The 27,806-nt window shown below is 45.4% G+C and overlaps 2 protein-coding genes across 4 annotated transcripts in view; one reads left to right on the forward strand and one right to left on the reverse strand.

Moving 5' to 3' along the window:
- matn4 (matrilin 4) overlaps positions 1–11,154 on the reverse strand; it is a 23,533-nt gene extending 12,379 nt beyond the window's left edge. Inside the window, exons 1-3 of the mRNA XM_015958492.3 lie at positions 10,957–11,154; positions 1,015–1,156; positions 46–221 (exon numbers count right to left, since the gene is read on the reverse strand). Coding sequence (XP_015813978.1) covers positions 46–221; positions 1,015–1,087 — 249 coding nt within the window. The 5' untranslated portion in view covers positions 1,088–1,156; positions 10,957–11,154. The remainder of the gene's footprint in view (positions 1–45; positions 222–1,014; positions 1,157–10,956) is intronic.
- On the forward strand, positions 5,426–26,392 carry rbpjl (recombination signal binding protein for immunoglobulin kappa J region-like). Of its 3 annotated transcripts, none has more exons than XM_015958494.3 (13): positions 5,426–5,662; positions 5,915–6,004; positions 10,889–11,012; positions 12,878–13,012; positions 17,467–17,537; positions 17,675–17,790; positions 17,869–18,046; positions 19,359–19,496; positions 20,463–20,575; positions 22,564–22,704; positions 22,809–22,964; positions 23,192–23,295; positions 25,747–26,392. In XM_015958494.3, the coding sequence occupies exons 2-13, from the start codon at positions 5,968–5,970 to the stop codon at positions 26,045–26,047; spliced, it is 1,614 nt and encodes a 537-aa protein (XP_015813980.1). In that variant the 5' UTR covers positions 5,426–5,662; positions 5,915–5,967; the 3' UTR covers positions 26,048–26,392. The 3 variants fall into 3 exon arrangements, with proteins under 3 accessions (XP_015813980.1, XP_054588357.1, XP_054588361.1); XM_054732382.2 differs by having other exon boundaries at positions 5,921–6,004; XM_054732386.2 differs by lacking the exons at positions 5,426–5,662; positions 10,889–11,012 and having other exon boundaries at positions 5,913–6,004.
- The last annotated feature ends 1,414 nt before the right edge of the window (positions 26,393–27,806 follow it).

Consider the following 27,806-nt stretch of genomic DNA (forward strand, 5'->3'; position numbering starts at 1 on the left):
CCATCATTCATCCTTTAGAGAGGAGGAGAGGATCTGCAGCAGCACCTGGCTGGAGTACTGAACAACTCCCACTCTGGTGGTGTCCAGTCCAATATCCAGAGTGTCCAGGATGTCGATCATGAACTTCCTCATGGTCTCAAACTCATGTGGTCTAACGCTGCGGGAACTGTCGATCAGGAAGACCAGGTCCACCGGGCCGGACTTACATTTCTGCTCCGCACCTGGAAAACCAGTCATACCAGTAAAAGGTGGTTGTTTTTATTGAACAGAAATGAATAAGTGTCAGTCATGTTTTAGGTCAAACTTTTAAAAGAGTAAAACCCAACAAATTATCCTTAAAATGCTTTTATTTTGTATTTTTAAAGTAAAAATATTTTACCAAAGAAAGGATTATTTCTGAAGTTGGCAATAAAGAGAAGGGTGTGTGTGTGTGTGTGTGTGTGTGTGTGTGTGTGTGTGTGTGTGTGTGTGTGTGTGTGTGTGTGTGTGTGTGTGTGAGAGAGAGAGTTTTGGACTTCCTTTTGCCTCAAACCCATCAGCAGGCCCCATGGGGTGTAATATCCAACACTTTTACCACCTGACGCTACGTTTCCGTGGTTTTCAGCTGCCACACAGCGCCTGCTTCATCTTACTCACTTTCATGTTGGAACGCCATCACATTTGAGAAACCAGCCGCCATGACGGAGGTTTAGCAGCAGTTTTATTAGCTGGGAAAGTACTTTTGTGAATAATGGACATCCAGAGCTTCGACTGGAATCCATCACCCCAGAGACACGAGGGACTGTGGACAGATCTGTCTTTAGTTTCTACCAGATATGAGTATTAGCAGGTTTACCATTTAAAAAGCAAGTCCATGACTTTACTGTGTGGCTGCAGACATGAAGTCATGAACAAATAAAAAGTACACCATGAACATGTGAATAATAGAAAGACAAGCTTTTGTCTTTTATTCCTAAATGTCCAACAGCGCCAAACTACTTTCTATAAATCAGATCTGAAACAATCGACACTGACCAGCTTTGGGTCTGGCGGTGGTGAGGACCGCCAACGTCAGCAGAACCAAGACACTTAATGTTCTCATCTTCATCCAGATGATCCGGAGACAAGAAAAGGCCGGCTCACAGCTGGACGGGAATCAGCTGGCAGAAGAATCCAACTGTACAGGAGAGCAGACAGAAATGTTTCCAGATTAACATCCAGGTGCACATCTGTACCCATGTGTAGAAGGAACTGTGAGAAGTAACTTTTGGATCATTTTATGGCTTCTTACTGAGTGAAGAATATTTAAATCTTAATTTATTCTGATGTGATAATTTTATTTGGTCTCATTTGATTTGTTGAAACTCAGCAGAGAGATTAGAGCGAGCAGAGAAACCTGCAGACTCTGCCCTCGTGTTTCTAAAGCGATATTATTGAACGTGAACGTTTTGGGACATTCCAGTTCAACCCAATCGTAAAACGCACCTGGTTAAGGTGCGCTGCGATCCCAGCTAATAGAAGGCTGTGGATGCAGCGGCTGTGGGTCTGCTGGGATCCCCGTAGGCTATCAGCTCAGTAGCAGCAACGGGGCAATGATAACGTCTGGAATGTGTTTATGTTCAGGGCACCCAGTCAAATCAAACAGGCAGCATGAAAGCTGCCTCCCTTCGTCCAGGTCCACAGAGACACCCTGCAGGAGTTAATCACTGTCAGACTGGAGGCCAGAGATTGTGGTCGACACAGACTCAGATCTGAGTCAGGAGTCAGCAGATGAAGCTGAGCACAAAGGCTCTTTTCTCTGTTTGTCTTGTTGACTTTTTCCTGCAGCATCTGTTCCTTCTCTCTCTGCCTACTCCCTCTCTTCGTCTCTCTCTCTCTCCTGCTGAAATCAGATCCAAGTGTTTCAGAAGCATCACTTCGATTAGAGGACGGTCTAAAGAACATCTGAAGCACATTTTTCATGCTTTAGTGTCTGCCCTCCGTAGGTCAGGCCCGTGGCGTAGTTTGTGTTTGCATTAAATGCTTGCAGGAATACTTTTCTTGTGTTATTTCTGAGCATTCTTCACTGAGTTGGGTGGTAAGACTGATCTGTCAGTTTACAGGTCTTGTTGTTTTGTTTTTCAGGATGCTGCAGTAGCATTCATTTCATTACTTTTACCTGTCAATGGGTTTAATGACGTCAGACATAAAGCTCTTGATATCGGTCAGAAGTTGAAACCAGTTTGATTCTGATCAAGAAACTGAATGAATGAATTAGTGTTCTGAAAAAAAGACAAAGTTCAAAAACAGACAAAAAACTCTTAATGCTCGTAATACTTTGCATTAGTCATTATCGGTTCGACTTCCATCGGTTCGACTTCCATTATAAATTATATAAAATATACCTATTACATACAGTAAAAACTAAAGATTTGCAGTTAAACTGCACACAGAGCATGAAAAGGAGTTTCAGACAAAAGGTGTAGAAAAACAGAGAGCAGGATTTGTAATTAGCTGCACTACCAGTAGTGTCCACCCAGTGGCAGCACAATCAGCCTGTCGGGTTAAAAGTCAGCACAGGTGTGCTGCTTGTGTAGGGGGCAGCTATTTGAACAGTCACTCAGTAAGCAGCTGTGAGACGAGAACAGCTAACCTGCAAGGTTAAAGGTTACAGGGGAAACAAAAGAGGAAGTGACATATGACATTTTCAGTTTTAATAACTACTGCTTTTACGCGTGTGCGGTGTTGAGCTGTGCTGAAAGAAAACACAGAAACACACGTAAATGCTTCAGATGCCATCAAAGGATGCTAATGATTAAATATCAGTCACCTTCATAACTTTAAAACCAGTAAAGTTTGATAAAACTGAGATACAAAAGACCAGCTCTATAAAATATAATTCATGAATGCATTGTTTCAATTATCCTAATTAGAGGATAAGCCTTCTGTTCTGGAGGATCATCTCCTCTTATAGGTGCTGAACACACGTGTAATCTATACATCTGCAGCGGTCTTTGGTAGGAACTGGTAGCGGCCTTGTAACTCATTGTCTGGGGCGGGGTGTGGAACCGCCTGTATCAACACGAAGAGGTCAGCTGGAGGAGAAAGTGGCAGAACATGACAGAACTTGGAGCCTTATTTCCTGATATTTGGACATCTCTCCCTGATTGGATAACAGCAACACGACTCGACAAATAACACAAGTCTGGAGGAGTTCTGCTGTGTCGTGGGGTTGCTAATGTTAGAAGTTAGCTTCTACTGGCCGAGACATTCTCTGCTGTTTCCTGGACGCTAAACCAACAACAGCCTTCCCCGTCGTGAGTCCAGATGGGTGAGACCATGAATGTTAGGTGACAGTGTGACGTAGATCTGTCAGGATTTTATAATCCTAGAGTTTCACCGTCTGTTTTCTATCAGAAGCTAATGCAGGAGATAGGTGTAGGAGACTATTTTCATGTTCAGCCTGCATGAAACACTCAGAGTGACCCGTTGGAATCAAAATGGGTTTTCAGTGAACCACACTAGAAAGATGTGGGTCACACCTCATTCACAGGCAGCTGTTTTCCAGGAAAGACAAAAGTCAGGAGTTCATGACTGATCCTGATGGTGAAGATAATTTAAACTTTCTTCAAACTCAAATGTCTTGTGTTTCGAAAAGTTATATTTTAAAAAGCTCACAAAAAACAACCCTCACAATTACTCAAATTAGACATTTAACCTTCTAACTTTCTGCCCGTTAAGAGTCAGTACTCCCCCGTTCATGAGACTTCATGTCTCCGTCACCAAATAATATTCAACTACAATCCAGCTGTTACGCACACGCACACACACACACACACACACACACACACACACACACACACACACACACACACACACACACACACACACACACACACACACACACACACACACACACACACACACACACACACACACACACACACACACACACACACACACACACACACACACACACACACACACGCGCACACACACACACACACACACACACACACACACATTCTATAATTTTCCACAAAGAGAATCATTCATCTCTGACCAAATGTTTTATTTTCAAACATTTCATTGACTGGGTGACGGTGGAAGCTGCTGGTCGTGGCGACTCTCAGACAGTTATCAGTGTATTTCACTAAGCTGCAAATATGGAAGTGGAGATCCTGTTTCCTGCATCACCACCTTACACAAACCTCAACTGTCTGCCCCTTGCTGCCTTTGGAAGAACGTTTATCCCTCCTGTCGTAAATGTTTTATTCACTGAGACTCATATGAAGCTGTTTAAGCAAAGCGTGATTAATGCACCATCTGATCTGAAACAAATGAGCTTTAATATGAAATGAGAACAATGCCAACAGCTAAATATGTTTTAGAGTGTTTTCATGCTACGTGCTGGAGTTTAAACCAACCGTTCAAAGTTTACAGAGCAGCTTCTGAAGAGAAGCAGGAGCTCATGTTGGTGTTGGCATCCAAGTGAGATTACAGCAGTTAAAACAGAAGGTTAGGAATAAAAGTTTAACTTTGGGCTTCTGAAAGCCTGAAAGTTCCCATAATTATCCAACTCATGCACAGAAAAAAGTTTAAAAGACTTGTTATCGTAAAGCTGATGACATTTGGGCTAAACTGATTCAGAGGCTCTCCGGGTGTTGTGGGAATCAGGACCTTCCAGAAGCTTGAAGTAACTCCAGGAGCTTTTTTATTTTTGTGGTTAAATTTGCCCCAGCGATGGGAATGTAGAAGTGATGTAATGACCTGTTAGCATTTGGAGGATGAGTCATAATCTCATCCCTAGTCCTGCTGCAGATACAGGATTTAGGCGGATTGACTCTAAGCCGTACCTGTGCGGACTTACACGGGACAGAGCTGAGAAAAGCGCGAGTTTTTCAGGTTTTGCTTGAGCTCCCTGATGTCCATTGAACCTACAGACAGGAGAAGCTCTCAGCTGACCCAGGATCAGTTTCTAGCTTATGCAAAATGAATCATAAACAGGGTCGGAGCTGCTTCAGACCTGATGTAATCAGAGTCATACAGCTCTGCGTGTAGGAGAAACACCTCATCAACATGAAAATCTCCTTTTTCCAAATGTTACACGTGTAAATGTAAAAAAGTAGTTTTGAAGTAAAATATTAAAAGTCTGTTGAAACTTCTTAAAGAAGCTTGTTGACATCTGAATTTCTGTTATGAGAGTTTTATCAAGTTATTGAGTTAAATCCTCAGGTCTTCGTTTAAAATAGCATTTTATAAAAATAGCTTTTGGTCACAAAAACATTGATGATTTTAATTTAGACCAACTGGATAAACAACTACCTTTGGTGTTGCTTAGGATAAAGGTGTGTGTGAGAATCTACCAGGTGATTATCTCCTTACCCACACAAATGGAGAGATACAGCACACACACACACACACACACACACACACACACACACACACACACACACACACACACACACACGATGAAGGGCAAACAGAAACACTCTTACAGTTGTCCCTCTAACTGTAGACCAGCTTTAGGGAGTAGTCTCATCACATTTTCGGCCTCAGCTGATCTGCTGACTGACTGAAGGACCTCTGCTGGTTTATCTAAAGAAAATCTTCACCTGCTGATGAAGCTGTGTCCCTGCAGTGTTTTAAACATCTGGAAGAACCAAAACGGAATCTGGATTGCTCTAAAAGTTAAATGTGAGAGGTAAGAGAACTTCCTCAGAGATCAGTTCAGTAACAACAGTTAAATGGATGTTAATGTGGTTTATGGTTTACCTGGAGTATCTTATAGTTAATTAGTGTGGACAGGTTGACTCATGAAACCTTTAAAGTCAACAGACCATCAGATAAACCCAAAACTAAAAGAACCTTTAATCAAACACAGCTTGAGTGAACACTGCACAGAGAAGACTTTGTTTTTCCACCTGAATAATAATGATGACGTTTGTCTCTGAAGAAACAGCTGGCCCTGAACCTGAAGAAGGTCCGACCCTAAACAGAGCAAAGGTCATGAATGAGGCGAACGTCTGGGATGGGGCGAGGGATGGTGAGTGACGATTTTACATAACACTGAACTATGACGTGTTGGTGAGGCTGCTGGCTGGGTACCGAAACTCGAGCTAGGTGCTGGCTGAGGCTAGCCGAGGGTTACGGGCTTCACTGGTCCACCACAGTCAAAGATCTGCAAGGTCGCTTCTGCACAAAGAAGGTTTGGTAATGTGTCTCTCCCTTTAACAATGGTGGGCCTGCACTCAGAGATCTGGGATTCTGCCACTCCATCCTCCCAGAAGCAACTGGGCGAGGCGGGTGCCCGGCTTCTCCCGTCTCATGGGTGGGAACAGCTGTACATGCAAGCGGCCGCCCAGTCCCGTCTCCCAGGGTAGCCGAGCCGTGCGGCCACCTGACTTTCATGTGAGGCTGTAGTCGTCCTGGCTGCCTGTAGAGCTGTCTGAGGAAGACCACAGAAACACCGCAGCTCTTTGAGTTGATGCGTGCTTCACTTCTGAGTCGCTAAAAGAGCCTGAAAACCTCCGTTAGCTTATGGCTAGCTCCAGGTTTGCTCAGGTAGTTTGTAGCTACCCCTGTCTTCTCCAGGCTCTGCGAAGCTTTGGGTTAGCTCGTAACTACATTGATTCAGAGCTTATTGGGGTCTATCATTTGCTCCCACCCTCACAGCCCCAATTCACCTTTTTCCCATTTTTGGATTGCCCGGGCGTGACGAGACTTGTGACAGGGCCAAGACGGCGGCAACTGGAACCGCCCAATTGCCTTCAAACCCCCCCCCCCCCCCCCCCCCCCCCCCCCAATAAATCAACATTGATTCGATGGTTGCTTTAGAATTTAATCAATGTTCAAGCAGTGGTCTCACCCTCCTGTTGAGGTTGTGACCCTGAAGTAATGAACGGCTGATGACACGTGTTCAACCCTGTTTATTTTCTGCAGGAATGTTTTTGAACATAATAATAATAAGATATGACATCACTAATGATGGACATTTAGGCTGCATGGTGGCGCAGTGGTTAGCACTGTTGCCTCGCAGCACGAAGGTCGCAGGTTCGAAACTCGGCTGTGGCCTTTCTGCGTGGAGTTGCGTGTTCTCCCCATGCATGCGTGGGTTTCCTCTGGGTACTCCGGTTTCCCCCACAGATCACAACATGCCCTATAGGTTATAAATTGTAAAGCCTGATTCATGCTTCTCCGTCTGCGTCAGTGCGGAGGCACGCAACGCCATTATCCGTCCTTGCGTGCCTGCCGGAGAGCTCCGCAAGGACGGACGGAGTCGAGCTCTCTTTTCTAAACATCCGTCAGTCGAGACGGACAACGCAAGCTTGTGATTGGTCAGGACGCCGCTGTTGTTTACAGCACCGCCATTGCGCCCTCAAAAACATAAAGAGAGCCGAGGATAACAAGCGGCAGACACGGAGAAGCTTGAAGAATACCTCGCCAAAAAACTCTAAAAATTTGAACGTTTAATTCCCCGTGACTGGAGGAGTGAAAAGATACGCAGCAAGCATTTTATTTGTGGACGGAAATGACAGGAAACCGGGGTTTAGAGGTGGCAAGCGCATGAAGAGGTGGAGGAGAATGAGAGACAAATTTGTCTGTGTTAAAAAGTCTCTTATATACAAAAAAACACAATATAAACGCACTATCTTGGACCGGATACACGACAGGATACCACAGAACAGCGCTACGCCCTCTGTTGTCCTGCCGGGCAATTGCTTTGCAACACTCTCCAGGAGACAGAGAAGTATGAGAGCAAAACGCTTCCGTCAATCCGTGCGTGTCTGTCCCTTGCGGAGCTGACGGAGAAGCATGAATCAGGCTTAAGTCGCTTTGGATAAAAGCGTCTGCTAAATAAATAAATATAAATAAATAAATACATTTTTATTCCTACTCATCGGTAAAGTTTCCATGAGTCAGGGAGAGAAACGTGAGACCGAGAAGGGAGGAGTTGGCAGCCAGATTGTGAATGATGTTGTTGCTCCCTGACCTTTCTGGTTTCAGTCATTTGTGTGTGTGTGTGTGTGGGGGGGGGGGGGGGGGGGGGGGGGTTTAGATGACCTGTGTGGTTTTAGTCTAAAATGGTGACCTGAGTGGACCAGGTATGTTGAGAAGGGCCCCACCTGGCTGTATCCATGGTGACAACAGGTGATAAAGTGTGAGGAACAGAATAATAACCCTTATAGAGTTCCTTCATCCATGGAAAACACGTTTGGCCAAGTTACCAGGAGTTAGACAGAGCCTCGGTGCTGTCCCAGACTGTAGGCACGGTGCATCTTTTTGTCCTGTAATCTAAGACAAACATGACTTTAATCTGTGGCTTTGGACTGATGTCTGTAATCCCTGGCTTTCCCTTGTTTACCTTCTGAATGTCAGGTAAGATGATCAGATTCTAAAGCTGAGAGGAAATTAAAAAAAGGTCAGAAGGGCATTTAAAGAAAGCCCTAACAGACACATGTAGTCTGAAGGCACACACATTTTCTCAACTGACTGGATTGGTGCTGATATTAAAACTGAAACGTGGACCACATGTTGTGACTCATGAGCAGGCATGAGAGGATGAGTGTGTATGGTGAGAGGCTGAGATGACCATCCTTTAGTGATCCAGGACCTGAGTGACAGCTGGAGCCCAAGCTGAGACGAAGACACAGCTTTTCTTGTTAGTGGCTTTAGATTAGAAACAGATGTTGACTCTGCTACTGTTAGCAGTTTCCCTGACTGGCTTCCTGTTTTACTGGAGGTCTACCTGCCCACCTGCCTGCTTCACTCAACTACTTCCTGTTCAGCAGACTTACTGTACTTCAACCCGAGGCTGTCTTTGTACCGCAGCTAAACGTCTAACTATAGACATAAGTATTATGGTTCATTAGGATTATATTATAAATTATTATGATTTGAATCAACAACATGGCAACTCATTAAAATCATATCTCTGAAAATTACGATATTCCAAGGGTTTAATCTCAGTGGAATGCAGGCCTGGATTAAGGCTGAGCTTCTCTGTCTTTGTCGAGAAAAACAAAAAATGTGTAACTTCTGCCTTTTTTTCACTTCACTCTTTCAAAATCTCTCCACGAGCTGTTTAGTGCGAGCCTTTGTTCGCTCCAGCTGATAAACAAATTGAAATTATAGTTAAAACGAACCTTTTTCATGTTTACTTCCATACTAACGGCTTTGTCTTCAGCTCTACTTCATAACAAACACTGGTCTTTGAGTTCAGAAGCCACTTTTCTGCATTCAAATAGTGTTTAAACTAGAGAACCACGGCACATCGGCATCTATGTTGGGACTGGCCGATGTCAGCCATTTTTAATATACCTTATCGGTCCGATTAATAAAACTAAGCTGACATTAACGACTGATATTTTTCTATCTAGTTGTCATATGTCGTGAACCTCCACCTATAGGTTTCAGACCCAAAGTAAACATTGGACCATCTGGTTGTTGGTCTCACCAAACCATCACACTTCCCTGGGTCCTCCACTCATCACACACACGTATTCAGCAGCAGAACACCACTGGTGTGAGATGTTCTTCGCTCAGTCACATCCGAGAAGGAGAAACAGCTGCTACCACTTCAACTTTAGGACAAACTACTAGAGTCCCAAAAAGAAAAAAACACCATTTGAAGTCATGGACAAAAAAAGACGTTTGGACCTAGAAAACTGTGACTGGTGTTTAGCGCTATCTCGTTTCGTCCGGCATGGCAGGTTCCTGGCTCCAGCAGAAGCGTCTCAGGGAAGACAACTGAGGGGAGGGGTCTGTGATTGCGTTTGCGTTAAAAACCTAGCTTATTCTGTAGATTCACTATAACAGCTTTATTGTTGGTTATCGGATATTAGAGTGATATTGAGATCAGATATCGATAATAGCCCATATTTCCATAGTGGTGCATTTCTAGTTTAAACCACAGACTGTACATACGGTTTAAACCCATCACAGGTTGTTGTAATAAATGAAAACTCATTCATGAAGGGCTTCCAAAAACCTTCGCATCCACCACTATGGCTGGACATTAAAAATTTCAATTCAATTCAAATTTATTTGTATAGCGCCAAATCACTACAAGAATCGTCTCAAGGCACTTCACATAGTTAACATTCCAATACAGGTCAGTTCAATAAGCCAATCAGAATAAAGTTTCCTATATAAGGAACCCAGCAAATTGTATCAAGTCACTGACTGATGTCAGTGTAAAAAGTCTCTTTAACAGCTGGATCTAATGAAAGGCAGCTTGAACAAACACCTCAGGTCCCAGGTTTCTTTGACCATGTGATGTGGGTGTTTATCCACAGACCAACTAGCTCTTTCTCTTCATGACCATGACTCTGAGCCCAGGCAGGCTGATGCTTGTGCAGCATCACCTCCAGGCAGCCGTGTGAACCTAGAGCTTTACTCACTCAGCTTCATTCATCTAGATTTACATATTTAAGAGTGGAAACTTCTTTATCTGGTTTCATTCTCTTAAAACGTGGATCTCACCGTTTTAGCCTCCTAACAGGTTTTCTCTCTTAGATCTCTCAGTTGGATTATGTTTTGGTTTAAAATGAGCCTCACACAGATTAAATAATTCTCTTTGTCATCAGTGATTCATTTTTCCTTTTAGGTTTTCCAGTTTTCATCTCCATCTTATTCTCACTGCTGCCGCTCACACCTTCCTACCGGCACAGGTGTTTATTAGATGTTTTAATTATCTTCCTTTAAAACCTTAAATTGAATCTGCCTGCGTGTTTGGGTTTGGACCCTCTAATCCATCAAAGATCAAAAGCCACACGTGCACAACTGCACATTTGTTGTCCATCTCAACCAAACGGTGTTAAAGCATGTGACGTATTTCCGTATCATGAGTCTCGAGCCTGGTCCATGCATGTTGGGATAATGAGCATCAGCCAATTTCCAAAGAGTCTCATTTGTCTCATTCTGTCAGAAACACCAGCATCAGAGCCAGGTTTCCCTCACCTCTTCCCTCTGTCCCCCACGACCCCGCTCACTCACCTGGGAACGCTGCAGCCCGGACACGACGCACCGAGGGCCACCGACGGATGGGACAGGTAAGGCTGAGGTTCTGACTCAGACTCGGCTCCCGGTTAGAAGAGGTGAGGTCACGTGTTGTCGTGTCCCGAACCCTCGGAGTCTTGTGAGAATGAGCGCCTGGACGTGAAATGCGCTCCGAGCCTAACTTCTGTTTTACGCACGGGTGGAACGTGGAGGTGGAGGGACTGTGTGGAGGTATTAGCGTGGCACGAGAAGATTTATTAGGGGAGGGGGAGACCGCACCCCCTCCTACTGGAGTCTGACCATCAGGAGAGCTGGGGGAGACGTCAGGAGAAGTGGAGAGCGCCGAGGCTCGGGGAATTCTGTTTAATCCTGACTTTATGGAGGACCTGTTGTATTTTTTTCCACATTGATCAGTTTGCAGAAATACTTAAAGTTATTATAAATCTATTCAGTAGCAGCAGGATACATCAGCACAGAAATAAGGATCTGCGTGATGAGTGGATGCTTTTTTTACAAATGACTAAAAACCGCGTCGGTCTTACTGAGTTACTAAATAACTTTCAGGTGAACTGGAACCGTTTCTTTATTAAGACCTTGCTTTGATGAGTTCTGTTAGCTCCAGAACCATCTGTGGACCAGGAAATTGACTTTCCTTATGGTGAAAGTGCATTCTCCTCCCTCCTCCTCATCCTGCTGCTCTCAGTCCATTCAGAGTTCCCAGTGTGAAATACCAAAGGTCAGGGCTCGCTGCCCTTTGACCTTTGAACAGAAGGTCTGACCCTGGCTGCTGATGTCACCTTGGTGACTAACCACAGAGTCAAACACAAACATAAAACTATTCAAGTTTAAAGATGTCAATGTGACCCTCTAGAACACGTGTTTACAGCTCAGAGTGGCTAAAACTCACATTCACTGGAAAATTAAACAAATGCAAGTTTGTATTTTCATCAGCACCAAACCTATTAGATCCTCCTAAAGCTCAGCTCTCACTTCTGTAAAAACAGAAGCTTGAAACTCTGAGTCAAACGATCGATGGGCCACATTCAGACTGTAAGCAAGATAAATACAGAAAACTTAACCTGATCTTTTTCTAGTCAGAAATCAGAGGAACGAGTCCCTCTGGGTCTGAGCCTCGTAACACACAAACCTTTCTTCTATCCACCCACTTACTTTGGGACAGCTCAGGACCTGAGCAGGTTAGGAAGGATGCAGGTTGGATCCCGGCTCTGACCAGAGAATGCTGCTGCTATGTCCTTGGGCAATACACTTAACCCGCCTTGCCTGCTGGTGGTAGTCCAACACATTCTGCCTTCACAACAGTAAACCAGAGCTGCACTGGTTCATTTCTTTGGCCTTCCTCGTCTCTTGGGGCAGCAGTAACTCAACAGGTTGAGCGGGTTGTCCAGTAATCGGAAGGTTGCAGGTTCGATCCCGGCTCCGGACAGAGAATTCTGCTGTTGTGTCCTTGGGCAAGACACTTAACCCACCTTGCCTGCTGGTGGTGGCCGGAGGGACCGGTGGCGCCTGTGCTCAGCAGCCTCGCGTCAGTGTGCCCCAGGGCAGCTGTGGCTACATCGTAGCTCATCACCATCAGTGTGTGAATGTGTGTGTGAATGGATGAATCATACACTGTAGTGTAAAGCGCTTTGGAGTCCTTACTCTGAGCGGCACTACAAGTGCAGGTCATTTATCATTCTCTCTTTATTAAGGGTAAAATCCCAGACTTCATGCTCTGGCTGCTCCGTTCGTCGTCTCAGCAGAGATCATAATGACACTACGGGTCTTCTTAACACAGCGTTTCTGTTTCTTACCAGCACGTGACTCTGACTCTGCAACATCACAATTCATATCTAACCAACCTAATGAGATCCATCATTTCTCAGCTTCTCTGTGACTGACGGCGTTCTCATCCAATTAGGAGACTCGATCCTGGGTTACAACACTATCAGCTTCAGGGAGCAACAAGGGAATTAAAACGTGAAGCTCACGCTGACCAGAACATCACCATGCTGCACGCCAAGGTGGCCCAGAAGTCCTACGGCAATGAGAAAAGGTCAGATGATTCGTCTTTGAAGACAAATGTTTCCAGAAGTAAAAATAAACAGGATGCAGTTAATAAGTTAAAGAGAATATCGTCTTCGTCTTCGTCTTCCTCCGCTTATCCGGGTCCGGGTCGCGGGGGCAGCATCCCAACTAGTGAGCTCCAGGCCGTCCTCTCCCCGGCCTTGTCCACCAGCTCCTCCGGCAGGACCCCAAGGCGTTCCCGGACCAGATTGGAGATGTAACCTCTCCAACGTGTCCTGGGTCGACCCGGGGGCCTTCTGCCGGCAGGACATGCCCGAAACACCTCCCCGGGGAGGCGTCCAGGAGGCATCCTGACCAGATGCCCAAACCACCTCAACTGGCTCCTTTCGATCCGGAGGAGCAACGGTTCTACTCCGAGTCCCTCCCGAATGTCCGAGCTCCTCACCCTATCTCTAAGGCTGAGCCCGGCCACCCTACGGAGGAAACTCATTTCGGCCGCTTGTATCCGCGATCTCGTTCTTTCGGTCATTACCCAAAGCTCATGACCATAGGTGAGGATTGGGACGTAGATCGACCGGTAAATCGAGAGCCTGGCTTTCTGGCTCAGCTCCCTCTTCCCCACGACAGATCGGCTCAGCGTCCGCATCACTGCAGACGCCGAACCAATCCGCCTGTCGATCTCCCGATCCCTCCTACCCTCACTCGTGAACAAGACCCCGAGATACTTAAACTCCTCCACTTGAGGTAGGACCTCTCCCCCGACCCGGAGGTGGCAAGCCACCCTTTTCCGGTCGAGAACCATGGTCTCAGATTTGGAGGTGCTGATCCTCATCCCAGCCGCTTCACATTCGGCCGCGAACCTACCCAGCAAGAGCTGAAGGTCAGAGCTGGATGAAGCTAGGAGGACCACATCATCCGCAAAAAGCAGAGACGAGATTCTCCTGCCACCAAACTCGACACACTCCACACCACGGCTGCGTCTAGAAATTCTGTCCATAAAAGTGATGAACAGAATCGGTGACAAAGGGCAGCCCTGGCGGAGTCCAACCCTCACTGGGAACAGGTCCGACTTACTACCGGCTATGCGGACCAAACTCACGCTCCTCTGGTAAAGGGACTGAATGGCCCTTAACAGAAAGCCACCCACCCCATACTCCTGGAGCGTCCCCCACAGGGTGCCCCTGGGGACACGGTCATAAGCCTTCTCCAAATCCACAAAGCACATGTGAATTGGTTGGGCAAACTCCCATGCCCCCTCCATCACCCTTGCAAGGGTATAGAGCTGGTCCACAGTTCCACGGCCAGGACGAAAACCACATTGCTCCTCCTCTATCTGAGATTCAACTATCGATCGGACCCTCCTCTCCAGTACCTTGGAGTAGACCTTTCCAGGGAGGCTGAGGAGTGTGATCCCCCTATAGTTGGAACACACCTTCAGGTCACCCTTCTTAAAGATGGGGACCACCACCCCGGTCTGCCACTCCCTAGGAACTGCCCCCGATGACCACGCAATGTTGTAGAGACGTGTCAACCATGACAGCCCTACAACATCCATAGCCTTGAGATACCCAGGACGAACCTCATCCGCCCCCGGGGCTCCGCCGCTGTGTAGTTGTTTGACTACCTCAGCAACTTCTGCCCCCGAGATCGGACAGTCCATCCCCAGGCCTCCCAGCTCTGGTTCCTCCTCGGAATGCGCATTGGTGGGATTGAGGAGCTCCTCAAAGTATTCCTTCCACCGTCCGACTATAGCCTCAGTTGACGTCAGCAGCTCCCCATCCCCACTGTAAACAGTGTGAGCGAGTTGCTGCCTTCCTCTCCTGAGGCGCCGGACAGTTTGCCAGAACCTCTTTGGAGCCGATCGATAGTCTTTCTCCATGGCCTCACCAAACTCCTCCCACGCCCGAGATTTTGCCTCGGCAACTGCCACTGCTGCACCCCGCTTGGCTATCCGGTACCTGTCTGCTGCCTCCGGAGACTCACAGACCAGCCACGCCCTGTAGGCCTCCTTCTTCAGCCTGACGGCTCCCCGAACCTCTGGTGTCCACCAGCGGGTACGGGGGTTGCCACCACGACTGGCACCGGCCACCTTACAACCACAGCTAGCAACAGCCGCCTCGACAATCGCAGAGTGGAACAAGGCCCACTCGGACTCAATGTCCCCCACTGCTCTCGGGACGTGGTCAAAGCTCTGCCGGAGGTGGGAGTTGAAGACCGTCTTGACAGGTTCTTCTGCCAGGCGTTCCCAGCAGACCCTCACTATGCGTTTGAGTCTGCCAGGTCTACACGGCATGTTCCCTTGCCATCTGATCCAACTCACCACCAGGTGGTGAGCAGTTGACAGCTCCGCCCCTCTCTTCACTCGGGTGTCCAAAACATACGGCCGCAGGTCAGATGATACGACTACAAAATCTATCATCGACCTGTGACCTAGGCTGCCCTGGTACCAAGTGTACCGGTGGGCATCCTTATGTTCGAACATGGTGTTCGTTATGGCCAAACTGCGGCTTGCACAGAAGTCCAATAACAAAACACCGCTCGAGTTCTGATTAGGTGGGCCGTTCCTCCCAATCACACCCCTCCAGGTCAAGCTGTCATTGCCCACGTGAGCATTGAAGTCCCCCAGCAGGACAATGGAGTCCCCTGATGGAGCACTATCTAGCACTCGTCCCAGGGACTCCAAAAAGGGTGGGTACTCTGAACTGATATTTGGCCCATAAGCACAAACAACAGTCAGGACCCGTTCCCCGACCCGAAGGCGCAAGGAAGCTACCCTCTTGTCCCCCGGGGTAAACTCCAACACACAGGCAGAGAGTCTCGGGGCTAACAAAAAGCCAACCCCAGCCCTCCGCCTCTCACCCGGAGCAACTCCAGCAAAGTAGAGTGTCCAACCCCTCTCCAGGTCTCGGGTTCCAGAGCCAATGCAATGTGTCGAGGTGAGTCCGACTATATCTAGCCGGTACCGCTCAACCTCTGCCACAAGCTCCGGCTCCTTCCCCGCCAGCGAGGTGACGTTCCATGTCCCAAAAACTAGTTTTCTTGTCCGGGGATTGGACCGCCAAGGCTCCCGCCTTGGTCTGCCACCCGATTCGCATTGCACCGGACCCTTCATGTTCCTCCTGCGGGTGGTGGGTCCACAGTTGGACGAGCCCATGTATCCGGTTCGGGCTGGGCCCGGCCGGGCCCCATGGGCGAAAGCCCGACCACCAGGCGCTCGCTCACGGGCCCCAACCCCAGGCCTGGCTCCAGGGTGGGACCCCGGTAACCCTCCGGGCCGGGTACTCCGACTCTTCGTTTTAACCGCCATGAAAGATCCTTCGAACCGTTCTTTGTCTCACCCTTCACCTAAGACCAATTTGTCATGGGAGACCCTACGAGGGGCACTAAGTGCCCCAGACAACATAGCTCCTAGGATCATTAGGGCACTCAAACTCCTCCACCACGATAAGGTGATGGTTCAAGGAGGAGTAAAAGAGAATATGTTATTATTTATTTAAAGTTTATTTATTTTACATTTTTTGCACTAAATCCCTCTCGCATGAAATGATTTCAGCAGTTGTATTCTTGATCATTTCAGTACCATCCAGAATTAGCAGTTTCAGGGCTCTGTCACCTTATGACAGTGGTACTCACTCCTGGTCCTGCAGAGCTGCTATCCAGCATGTTTCTGTTAGAACTCTGCTTCAACATGCCTGATTTCAATCGGCAGGTGATTAACAGGCTTCTCGGAGCTTGGTGAGCTGCTGAACGGGCGAATAAACCACTGAATTAGGTGTGTTGGAGTAGAACCAGAAGTGAGTACCACTGCTTTATGAAAACAAGCTAGAGCTGGCCCCACCCACCCTCACACAGGCTGCTGTAAGCTGAGAAGCTCAGATATCCAGGAGGGGCACAGAGTAAAGCCTCTGTATCAGCTGTCTCTGAAACTTTAGAGGTGGTTCTATTCGAAAGCCCCCATTTGTGACATCACAAACGGGGGCTTTTGTAACAGCTTGTTTTAGGCACATAAATCCTAAAACCAGACAGAAAACATGTGGAAGGTGTTTTTTTTTTCATGATTGGAGTGTTTAAAGAGGCAGTAGAGACCCACATGGCAGCACAAATAGATGCAAAAGGTGAGATTTTTAGAAACTGCAAAAATATGTACAGAAATTATTTTCTTTTTCTAAATAGGTTTACGTGATCTGATAACATTTTTAATAAAACTCCAAAACTATATTTAAGTTGTTTAATTTCCCCATAAAGTATTCATTAATAAGTGATACTGCAAAAAAATACATAAAATTACTGTTAAATTTGTGATCAAATAAGTCATGTTTAACCTCATAAATCTGCATTCAGTGTAATTAATTCCAATAACTCATTAGATAATTATCTGCACTTAATATAAAGTGATGTTTACTTGAGTGACGATATGAAAAGTCAAACATAGTGGTGATTCAGGGGAGCTCATTTTTCCTTCTGCTGTTGAACCATCCGTAGGTTCTTCTGTCCTCCTCCATGTGTTTATATCAGCGGTCATGGATGGAAAGTCATGCAGGATCATTTAAAAGGTAAAGTGACACAAATGGGTTTCATTAAGATTCTATATACAGTTTATTGACTTATTATTATTATTATTATTATTATTATTATAGTTATTTTTACATATTTCTCTCCCTTGTCGTATAAATATCTCCTTCTTCTCCAGCTGCTGGTTATGGAGATGCTGTGTACAGGATGTGTGGCTACATGTGTTTGGACAGTGTCAGTCAGTCTCAGGCAGATGCATTCAAGCTGATCTTTGATGAACAACCAAACTCAAGGGTGAGACTAAATTGTCCCACACACTGATTAAATTATAAACATGGAATTCAGCACCATGTTGTCTCTTTGTCCCTGCAGAAGCTGTTTGCTTGTGCCAAGTCCCTCTTCATCTCCGATCAGGACAAGAGGAAGCACTTCTGCCTGCTGCTGAGACTTTTTCTGGGTAACAGACAGGATGTGGGTTCCTTCCAGAGCCGGATGATCAAAGTCATCTCCAAACCCTCCCAGAAGAGACAGTCGATGAAGAACGCTGACTGTGAGTCGAAAATTTCTTTTCATTAAATGAAGTTTCGAATAACTTTATATTTTACACAACATATCCAGTCAGTGGCACCAGGTTGTCCTTAAAGATCAACTTTACTCATATGCAGCGGTGTCTAGTAGGAACGAATGCCTTGTTGGTCATACTCTGGGGGGGAAAGCTCTAGTGCGCCTGTTTGAGGGACTAGAAGTGAGTCAGATGAGAGCTGAGCTGGAACGGCAGGATTTGGAGTTTTATTTCCTGATATTTGGACATCTCACCTCTGATTGGCTAACAGCAACACAACTCTACCACTAACTCTGGTTGTTCTGAAACATTGATGCTTTATCTCCACAAATAACACAAGTGTGGAGGAGTTATGCAGTGTGGTGAAGTTGCTAATGCTAACGGTTAGCTTCTACTAGCCGAGACGTTCTCTGCTGTTTCCTGGACGCTTAACCAACAACAGCCTTCCTCGTTGTGAGTCAAGATGGGTGAGCTCATGAATGTTAAGTGACAGTGTGGCGTAGATCTGTCAGGCGTTTCTAATCCTAGAGTTTCACCGTCTGTTTTCTATCAGAAGCTAATGCAGGAGATAGGTGTAGGAGACTATTTTCATGTTCAGCCTGCATGAAACACTCAGAGTGACTCGTTAGAATAAGAAAGGATCTTTTTTTTCTGTGAAGTTGACCTTCAAACCCCAAATGTAACTGAGTCACTAACATCAACACCCTGACGGGACCTTATACTTTTACCTGAGATTGTGAATAATGTTATTTTTAAGATCAGAGAAATCCCAAAACTCCATCATGAGCTGCTCTCAGTTAAGACTCTGGAATAAAAGGCTCTGAGCTTTAAACGTCCTTCAAAGGGAAAGGTTCCTGGGTTCATGATCAAGTTAGCATTTAAGGTCAGTTTATGGTTCACAGGCTGAGCCAATAAACCGAGGGATGAAATTAAGCCACTACTGTAGTTATGAGCAGGAAGGCTTCTTTTATTCGGATACCTAAGATTCATAAACACTGATTATCTGAGCATCTTCTCCTCAGAGGGGTCAGGGGGAGTTGGTGCCTAACTCAGATCCTGGACAGGTCTCCTGTCCACCAGAGCTACCAACGACTCCACTGTGCAGCTCCTGCAATAAAACTCTAAACCATGCAGATCCTCTTAGACCTAAACCAGTCTTTATTCCTGGTGGCTGATGAAAAACATCCATCCTGCTCATGAAGGTCTCTCAGATTTTAAATGACGCACACTCCCACATAGAAAAGTCCCCGTGTCTGAATAAGTAGTGTGTTATTTACAGTGTGTCTTCATGCATTTCCAGTGTGTATATCATCCTGCTCCAGAGTGGCTTTGTTCAACCGTTTACGCTCCCAGACGGTCAGCACGCGTTACCTTTCTGTGGACAGAGGAGCTTTCATAGCCAGCGCCAGACATTGGACAGCCTTCACCATAATCATGGGTAAATGTGTGTGTGTGTGTGTGTGTGTGTGTGTGTGTGTGTGTGTGTGTGTGTGTGTGTGTGTGTGTGTGTGTGTGTGTGTGTGTGTGTGTGTGTGTGTGTGTGTGTGTGTGTGTGTGTGTGTGTGTGTGTGACAGCGTGTTTGTTCACTGGACAGTAACTTAACAGATTTTTATTCATCCACAGACAGGAGCCTTGTATTCAGCAAAGGTCACTCAAGTCAGATTATGTTTCAACTGAACATTTATTAGGCAAAAGGCAAAATAATTATTTTCATATGAATGCTGTTTGTTCAAAACAAGCACACTTTGTTTGTAAGCTCATTATATGGTGCACTATGCTTTTGTAGAAAACATTTTGTGTTTGAGAAGTTCAAAGCTGTAATGGGAATTCTGCAATTTGAGCTACACCACCGGCCCAAAAATCAGTCACCAAAGAAAAGTCACACTCTACTATTCCGTTGGACCGCCTTCAGCTGTAAAATTCTATTTTACATTTACATAAACATCAGTTTGGCTGATTTACCTTTAAACTAGCTGTATCAAAGACCAGAGATTATCTCTGACCCTTAAAGAATCGGGCTTCCAGCTATTAGATGGCCCCTCTCAGCCCCGGCCACCCTGCATTAATGCCGTCCCTGTGTGAGCAGTAATTCACAGATACTTTTCCTTCACACGTCTGGATGAACCCGTGCAAAGGTCTGTGAGGTCATTTATGTCTCACAGTGCTCAGTGTGTACGGACCTCCCACCAACAAAACCTCAACTTTACCCAATCATCCATCAGCCCTCTGTCCTCACACGCTCACCTTCTGCCTGCCGTTGCAAACGTTAAATATCAGAGGTCAAATTATTTTAGGAAGAGAAGATTTATTTACTTTAGGTGAAAACATGAAACTATTAGAGCCTTACATAAACCAAAAAAATTATCTGTGTATTAATGTCGACCTGTCTGTGTGTGTTTGTAGTGGACGACCACCGCGCCAACCAGGGCGGCTTTGTGCTGAGTGAAGCCTTCATCTGCTACGGTTCTGTGGTCCAGTTAATTTGTACTGAGTCAGGAGTAGCTCTGCCACCCATGGTAACACACACACACTCGCACACACACACACATACACACACACACACACACACACACACGCACACACGCGCACACGCACACGCACACACACACACACACACACACACACACACACACACACACACACACACACACACAAGAAACTCTGAGACATTTACTTTATTTCTCTACTTTTGGCTGCTCATGTAGAGAGTTTCAGAGCAGAGTCTGCGATGTGCACGTGTACGTGATGCTGTTTCAGCCGTACGCTGCTGTGTAGCTTTCTGTCACATTCTTTGCATTTTCATCCTGTTTCTGCAGGATCAAAACAGAAATAAGTAAAAAGCACTCACAGCAAATAAAAACACAAGGGATTGTTGCAATCTAGCAAAAAAGTGTCACTGAACTTTAGAGATTTTGTTCTAATTTACCAACAAAGTCAAACACAGATTTGAGTTTCTGAAAAGCATAACTGAGTGAAAATGAGCCGTTGGTCCACAGTTAGGACGTATTTTCTACTTCAAACAGGTGTCATGTGACCTGCTAATCTTCCACTTAAACAAACACCTGAGCTGAGTTCTTGTTGTTCTGCTGAGCTGAACTTTTCTCTTTACCTCCTACGCTGCTCATATAACCCCTCAGCTGTGGGTCTGCTCATTAGATGGTCAGATTTAACCTCTCGCTACACCTCTATATATTATTGTAGTTGGGCCGAAGGCTGCACTGTTTGTTTAATGACAGAGAAATCTTTCCTCCTGAAGTGTTCGCGTGACACAGGCTCTGGCTCTGATTTCTCTCGTGGTCTGAGTTTGGAGACTCGAAAAGGGGAGCTGGATGTACAGAACAAAACGTTCTGCTTCATCAGCAGACTTAAATATAAAAACAACATGTTTAATTTCCTGTGTGCCGCAGAGGCAGGGGTGTTTTAATCCTGGAGTGTTAATAGTCAGGTTTGAGATTGAGGACCTGGAGAGGTGGTTTACTGAGCTGGAAGACCACCTGGTTTGAACACTGAGCTGCCTGCCTTCTGGCAGCCTGGTGAACGTGGAGCTTTATGGTGAAGGATCTCAGTTTCACCTGGAATCCAAAGACCTTCCTCAAACGTATCTGTAGTTGAGATGTTTCCACCAGAGTGTGTATAAATAGATCCCTGCTGATGCTGGATTCAATCTTCATATTTTATACAATTCTGTGTTTCAATTGCCAAAGAGTCACCTTCTTTTGGAAACATTCCTCAGATATTCCCGTCTGCATCTGAATGATAACATCACACTGCAGAGGCAGACTTCTGTCGCGTGATGAAGTGGCTGATGAGAGTACATCACCTGTATGTTCAACACCTGGCCGTGAAAGCTCAGCAGATGATGTAATCTGTCAGAAGAATGAAGCACGAGATGCTCGTAGCGTTCTCACTGCGGTTTACTGGGGCACTAGGAGCACCATGATCAGCTGCATCACTTCCTGGAGATAGCGAAGGCCCGGTTCACAATCCTCTCATTCTGCCTGATTTCTGTAACGACTCTAAAAATAACTTCATCAGAGATTCTTGCAGTGTGTGGTGTGTTAAGTGCTCTCTGGTCTGCTTGGAAGGCCGTCAGGACCGCTCTGTTCCTTAATCTGGCAAATTAGGTGTGTTTACTCCGAAGTCCTGGTTGATCTGGGAATGCTCATGTGTGAAATCAGTTCTTATGTAGTGTGTAGTGTTTACAGTGTGTTCACACACTGTAGGACCAAAACTGTTAACTCTATCATTTTTTATCGTCACATGTTGGGTCTGTCGTGATTTTAAACCTTCCATTAATATGAAAATCAGTTTGAGCTGAGCCTTTAAAGTTCATCATTAATGAGAGATGCAGAAAAAAACCTGGGTGAAATGTTCCTCACACAATATCTAGCACCATCTCTTCCAAAGCAATGTCTTCATTTCTCAGGCAATGAGATCATTTTGGTAGGAAATGAAAACCATGTTTGAAGTTTTGAAAATATTCCTCAGATTTTGTTGATTTCAGGTGATTCGAAAAGTCAACAAGCAGCACGCCATCTTAGACGTGGATGAACCGGTTTCTCAGCTCCATAAATGTGCTTTCCAGTTCCGAGACGATCCCGATGTGTATCTGTGTCTTTCAAATGACACCATCATCCAGTACCAAGTAAGCTCTCAGCATCTTTATGTTTATGTATTTTTTACTGGCTGTTAATAGTAATAATTACGTCTTCATCATTCCTCTTTTCTCCATCTTTCCCATCCTGCGAGGCTCCATCCAGCGCCAGGGACTCCAGCAGGGTGGTGCTGAATGACGGATCCTGTTGGACCATCATTGGTGTGGAAGTGGTGGAATTCACCTTTAATCAGGGTTTGGCCCTCATTCAGTCTCCAGTCAGCCCTTTTCCGGTCATCTTTGGGTTAGAGGTGAGGTTTAAAGTACCGCCTTTTTCAGAAGTACACACACACACACACACACACACACAATATATATATATATATATATATATATATATATATATATATATATATATATATATATATATATATATATATATATATATATATATGTATAACATGTTGTTGGTGTGCTAAAGTTAAAAACAGTGGGAAATGTCAGAAACTTCCCAAGACTGGTCTGTGTGTTTTTGTAGGTGAACGGTGGAGGACATGTCGCCATGTTGGAGATCCATGGAGAAAACTTCAGTCCTCACCTCAAAATCCTATTTGGCAACAGCGAAGCTGAGACGATGTTCAAGTGAGTTAAGGGAGCAACATGTAAGAATTGTTCTCTGAAATAATCACCAAACAGAAGGAAGGTTACACTGAAGCAGATTTACTTCTCATCCGGCTGGGGGGTTGTCAGTTTTTCTCAGTTAAAAAAAACTAAAGAGTGACGTGCTCTTTGTTTACAATCTGAGCCCACAAGGTTCCCGAATCTGCGCCAAGCTAATGTGCATTTGTAATTTCACACCAGCAGGCAAAAATCTCCAGAGATGTTTGAAGAACTGAAGCCAGTTAGCGGGTCTGACACAGAAGTTGTTTCTTGTACACCTAAGAAGCAATGGCATCTTTTTGTTTTACTCTAATATTGGGTAAAACAGGCTAGAGGCTAACATTGAGCTAACAATGCTAACGGCAGATAAGAAGTGAAAAGTTGGCTTTAAAAATATCTCAAGCCACTTTGTTAATGACCAACAAGAATAATGAGTCATTTGGGGGCGATGGTGGCACAGGAGTTAAGTGCTCACCCCGTAATCGTAAGGTTGCAGGTTCAAGCCCCGCTCAGTCTGTCGCTGTTGTTGTGTCCTTGGGCAAGACACTTCACCCACTTTGTCTGCTGGTGGTGGTCGGAGGTACCAGTGGCGTCTGTGTACGGCAGCCTCGCCTCTGTCAATGTGCTCCAGCTGTGGCTACATTGTAGTTCATCACCACCAGGGTGTGAATGTGTGTGTGTGAATGGCTGATTGTGTTGTAAAGCACCTTGGGGGGTTCCAGGACTCTAGAAGGTGCAATATCAAATACAGGACATTTATCATTTGAAGCATTTTACTTCCTTTAATTGGAACTATAACAGCAAGCCAACAGCAAGACAGTAAACAACAAGACTTCCTGTAAGTTTGGAGAAATATTACCGTAGTAAGCGTAGTAAGTGCTCCCTACTGTAAAACACCCAAGAGTGCTAGCATCATATATGACAACATATGTAACTACTTATCAACTCATATCTTTGTTTAGAAAAAAAGGCTGCCGTATCGAAATTTAACGACAGGATGTCTTTCTAACATCATTCTTTACAACTCTACATAAATGATGCTTTTTACAGGAGGAGACGGGTTCTGTTGAGCTGAACAGACCATAAAACTAGTCTAATGCCATAAAACATGATGACTGACAAAAATTATCCTTAAAAGCTGTTATTTTACAGTTAGTTGAGGAATTTCAATAGAACACAACAGGAAGAAACATCTTATTTTCAGGTGGAATGTGCTGTCCACATAAATCAGCTTAAAATATGCTGCTCAGTTAAAACTGGACACGGACTTGTGTTTATGTTTTTGTGTTTAAGAGAAAATCAGACTTTACTGATGAACAAGGACCAAGTTTTCTGGGACAACTTTGTCTAGAAGTTTTCATGACGTTAATCACACAATAGTCATCTGATCCGAGGGACCAGAGATGCTCAGAAGGTCTTTAGTCACCATCCTTAAACCAGCTCGGCTCCTGGGCCGCAGTACTCCTGTGTGGGAGTCCCAGGAAGGCTCTGCAGAAACCTGACAGCCATAGCTCATAGAATGTCATATGATGTGTTTTGGATCAAAGCAGCCTCTCTGATGTAGGAACTCACCTCAGATCCCACAGCTTAAGTGCTGAGACATCACATCTTAGCGTCTCTGGCAGGGAACAGCTCACCATGTGTTTCTGTAAATGTTCCTCCCAGCAGCTCAGGAGCATGTGAGAAAGCCTTGTCTTAATAACGGACCCATCCACAAAGTGGTGTCTGTAGAAGAAGCTGCAGCCAGTGAGGAACACGATCCTTCAGAACCACGAGTCTGAGGGGTCATCTCAGAAAATGAACATTTCACTGTCAGTTTGGGTGTTATTCTTTAGATCTTTTATAACCATCTTTTAAATCTAAAGCACGACTAAATTTAACCCTCCCACTGTCGTCCTTATGGGTGACCCCGCGAGGAAAGTTGACCATTCAGCAGGATTGATGGTTTATCCCTTGAGGTCCACGTGGCAGGGGTGAGGTGGTGCTCACTCCTCACCCTGCATGGACCCAAGGGATAAACCATCAATCCTGCTGAATGGTCAACCTTCCTCGCGGGGTCACCCATAAAGACAGTTGGAGGGTTGTAAAAATAGAGAAAAAAGTCGATTTGACAAATTTTTCTGTTTAGAGATAAAATCCCGTTAGTTGCCACACTAGTGTGTGAAATTTGTTTGGTGAGCTGCAGACATGGTGGTTTAACCCCCAATCCAACCCCTTAATGCTGAGTGTCAAGCAGGGAGGTACTGGGTGCCATTTTAAAGGTATGACCCGACTGTGCATTTGAAACCTCGACCTCATGAGGGCGGACACTCATACCATTAGGCCACTGAGCCGGTTTCGTTTGTAAATAAATGAACATTCACAGACAGTCTGCTGTGTTTAGGTCTGAGCCCCATCGCATAAGCGAATTAAATCTGTTTTTTCTCTCTTCAGGTCATCTAAATCGCTGCTCTGCGTCATTCCTGATGTGTCTGTTTTCAGCGATAGCTGGCGCTGCCTGCGGCGCGTCATCACCATTCCTCTGTCTCTCATCAGAACGGACGGACTCATTTACCGTACATCCTACAGTTTCACCTACACCCCCGAGCTCCACCTGCCTCCACCTGGCCGAGGAGCAGCAGGAGGCAGGGGGAGAGGAACGGATGCAGGTCAGGGGGACGATGAGGACGTCCTGTTAGAGACGATCCACCAGGAGTTTACCAGAGCTAATTTTCACCTCTTCACTCAGAGTTAACCCATCTGTCCTCAGATCACTTTGATTATTAATTCAATTCAGCTGAATTCAATTCAAAAATACTTTTTTAATCCCAGAGAGAAATTGATTACTGACATTAAAGGATTGTGCGGGTTATTATTAAATCTGGTTTTGATGACAGACTTCATGACAGTCACAGCTAACATGAGCAAAATCCCCAAACTGTAAATAATACCTCCTCCTGAAAAGGTCTCCATGATTATTGTATTTGTTGCAGCATATATTTTGTCAACCTCTAAAAATGCCAATTTTTCAAATCCAACTTGTGACAAAGGGGCACTTTTACAATTTAAGATTCTGAATTAAACCTTTTATCAAATTTAAGGTCAAGAACTCTGCAAAGATTATTTCCCATCATTCCTGGTTCAGCAAGTTCACCTTGACTATCAGAGAAAACAAAAAGCCAGGAGTCCACAGGCCTCACTTACACTAAAGAGTTTTAACGCTGTAGGCCAGGGGTATTCCATTCTGGGCCTGGAGGGCCGCTATCCAGCACGTTTTAGTTTTAACTCAGTTTCAGCACACCTGATTTCAATCAGCAGGTGATTAACAGGCTTCTGCAAAGCCTGATGAGCTGCTGCACAGGTGATTCAACCACTGAATCAAGTGTGTTGGAGCAGAGAAACCATTTAAAGGTGCTGGATACCGGCCCTCTGGGACTAGAATTGAATACCCCATCTAGGCCATTGCTTTCAAACTGGTTTCAGTGATTCCTGAAGCATAAACTAGACCCATTTTACACTGGACAGCCCTCTGCAGCCCTCTGCTGACCAGAAGATGCACTTGCTTTGCTCTGGGGGAGCTCTATTCATATGTCCCGCCTGTTAGCTGTTTGCTGTGTTACTAGCTTACATAAAGGCTAGCAGTTAGCTTTTTCAGTTCGCCAACAGTCAATTAAACACAAGAAAAAGAAAAATAAGGTTGCTAGTTCTGTTGGCATCATGGCGGAGCCTGGAAGTAAAAGTAAGTGAGTAATGGCTTTGGAAACAAAGCAAAGAGCTAAAATCAGAGTGAACATCAGCGTAACCTACGCAAGACTGAGGGAGCTAAAGGAGGCTACTAAATCACGGACTGATGGTGACCTGGCTTTGTTGCTACTAGACTTGTAAGTAAATTTTTTGTCTAACCGTGCAGATCTTTTTACTTATTAGCCTATTTTGTATCAGTTGAGTCGTATTAGCATTGGCTCATTGTTGGTGCTAACAATAGTAGGAGGGAGAAGCAGGAAACTTAGCTCTGCAACAATGCAACCAAACAAACTTTTAAAATGTAAACAGACATTTAACCCAGTTGACTGAAAGCAATCATAAATACTGTTGTGTCCTTGGGCAAGACACGTAACCCACCTTTCCTGCTGGTGTTGGTCGGAGGGATCAGTGGTGCCAGTGTTCTGTCGGTGGGTGCTTAAATTTCACCACGGTTGTCCTGTTGGGTCACCTTTTTGTGCCTTAGATCCTGAGTGAGCACAATGACCGATTCTCTGGCCTTCAGACTTGACTTTATATGTAATAAGTGTGTCTTTGTCAGGAAAGTCAAGCAGCCAACTGTGAATGCCTCATAGGAAAAACAGGAGGAAAGATAAAGGAGGTGACTGCCGAGTCAGAGGATGTTGTTTCTAGAGGATCAACTCTCCAGCCGAGGGCAGCGTCTGGAGAAAGAAAACTGCTGTTTAAACTCTGCTTCTTTGATCCACTGAGACCCAGATTTCTTCCTAATATTCAGTCGAGAGACAGAAGCT

The sequence above is a fragment of the Nothobranchius furzeri genome, chromosome 3 (assembly GCF_043380555.1).
Source record: "Nothobranchius furzeri strain GRZ-AD chromosome 3, NfurGRZ-RIMD1, whole genome shotgun sequence".
NCBI classification, from domain to species: domain Eukaryota; kingdom Metazoa; phylum Chordata; class Actinopteri; order Cyprinodontiformes; family Nothobranchiidae; genus Nothobranchius; species Nothobranchius furzeri.

What these genes read in the sequence shown, in the direction of transcription:
- rbpjl (XM_015958494.3), top strand. Translation starts at nt 5,968, where the DNA reads ATGAATGAGGCGAACGTCTGGGATGGGGCGAGGGATG. An exon ending in GCCACCGACGGATGGGACAG is followed by an intron (nt 11,013 to 12,877) that starts GTAAGGCTGAGG and finishes TCATCCAATTAG; the next exon opens with GAGACTCGATCCTGGGTTAC. An exon ending in GAAGCTGAGACGATGTTCAA is followed by an intron (nt 23,296 to 25,746) that starts GTGAGTTAAGGG and finishes TTCTCTCTTCAG; the next exon opens with GTCATCTAAATCGCTGCTCT.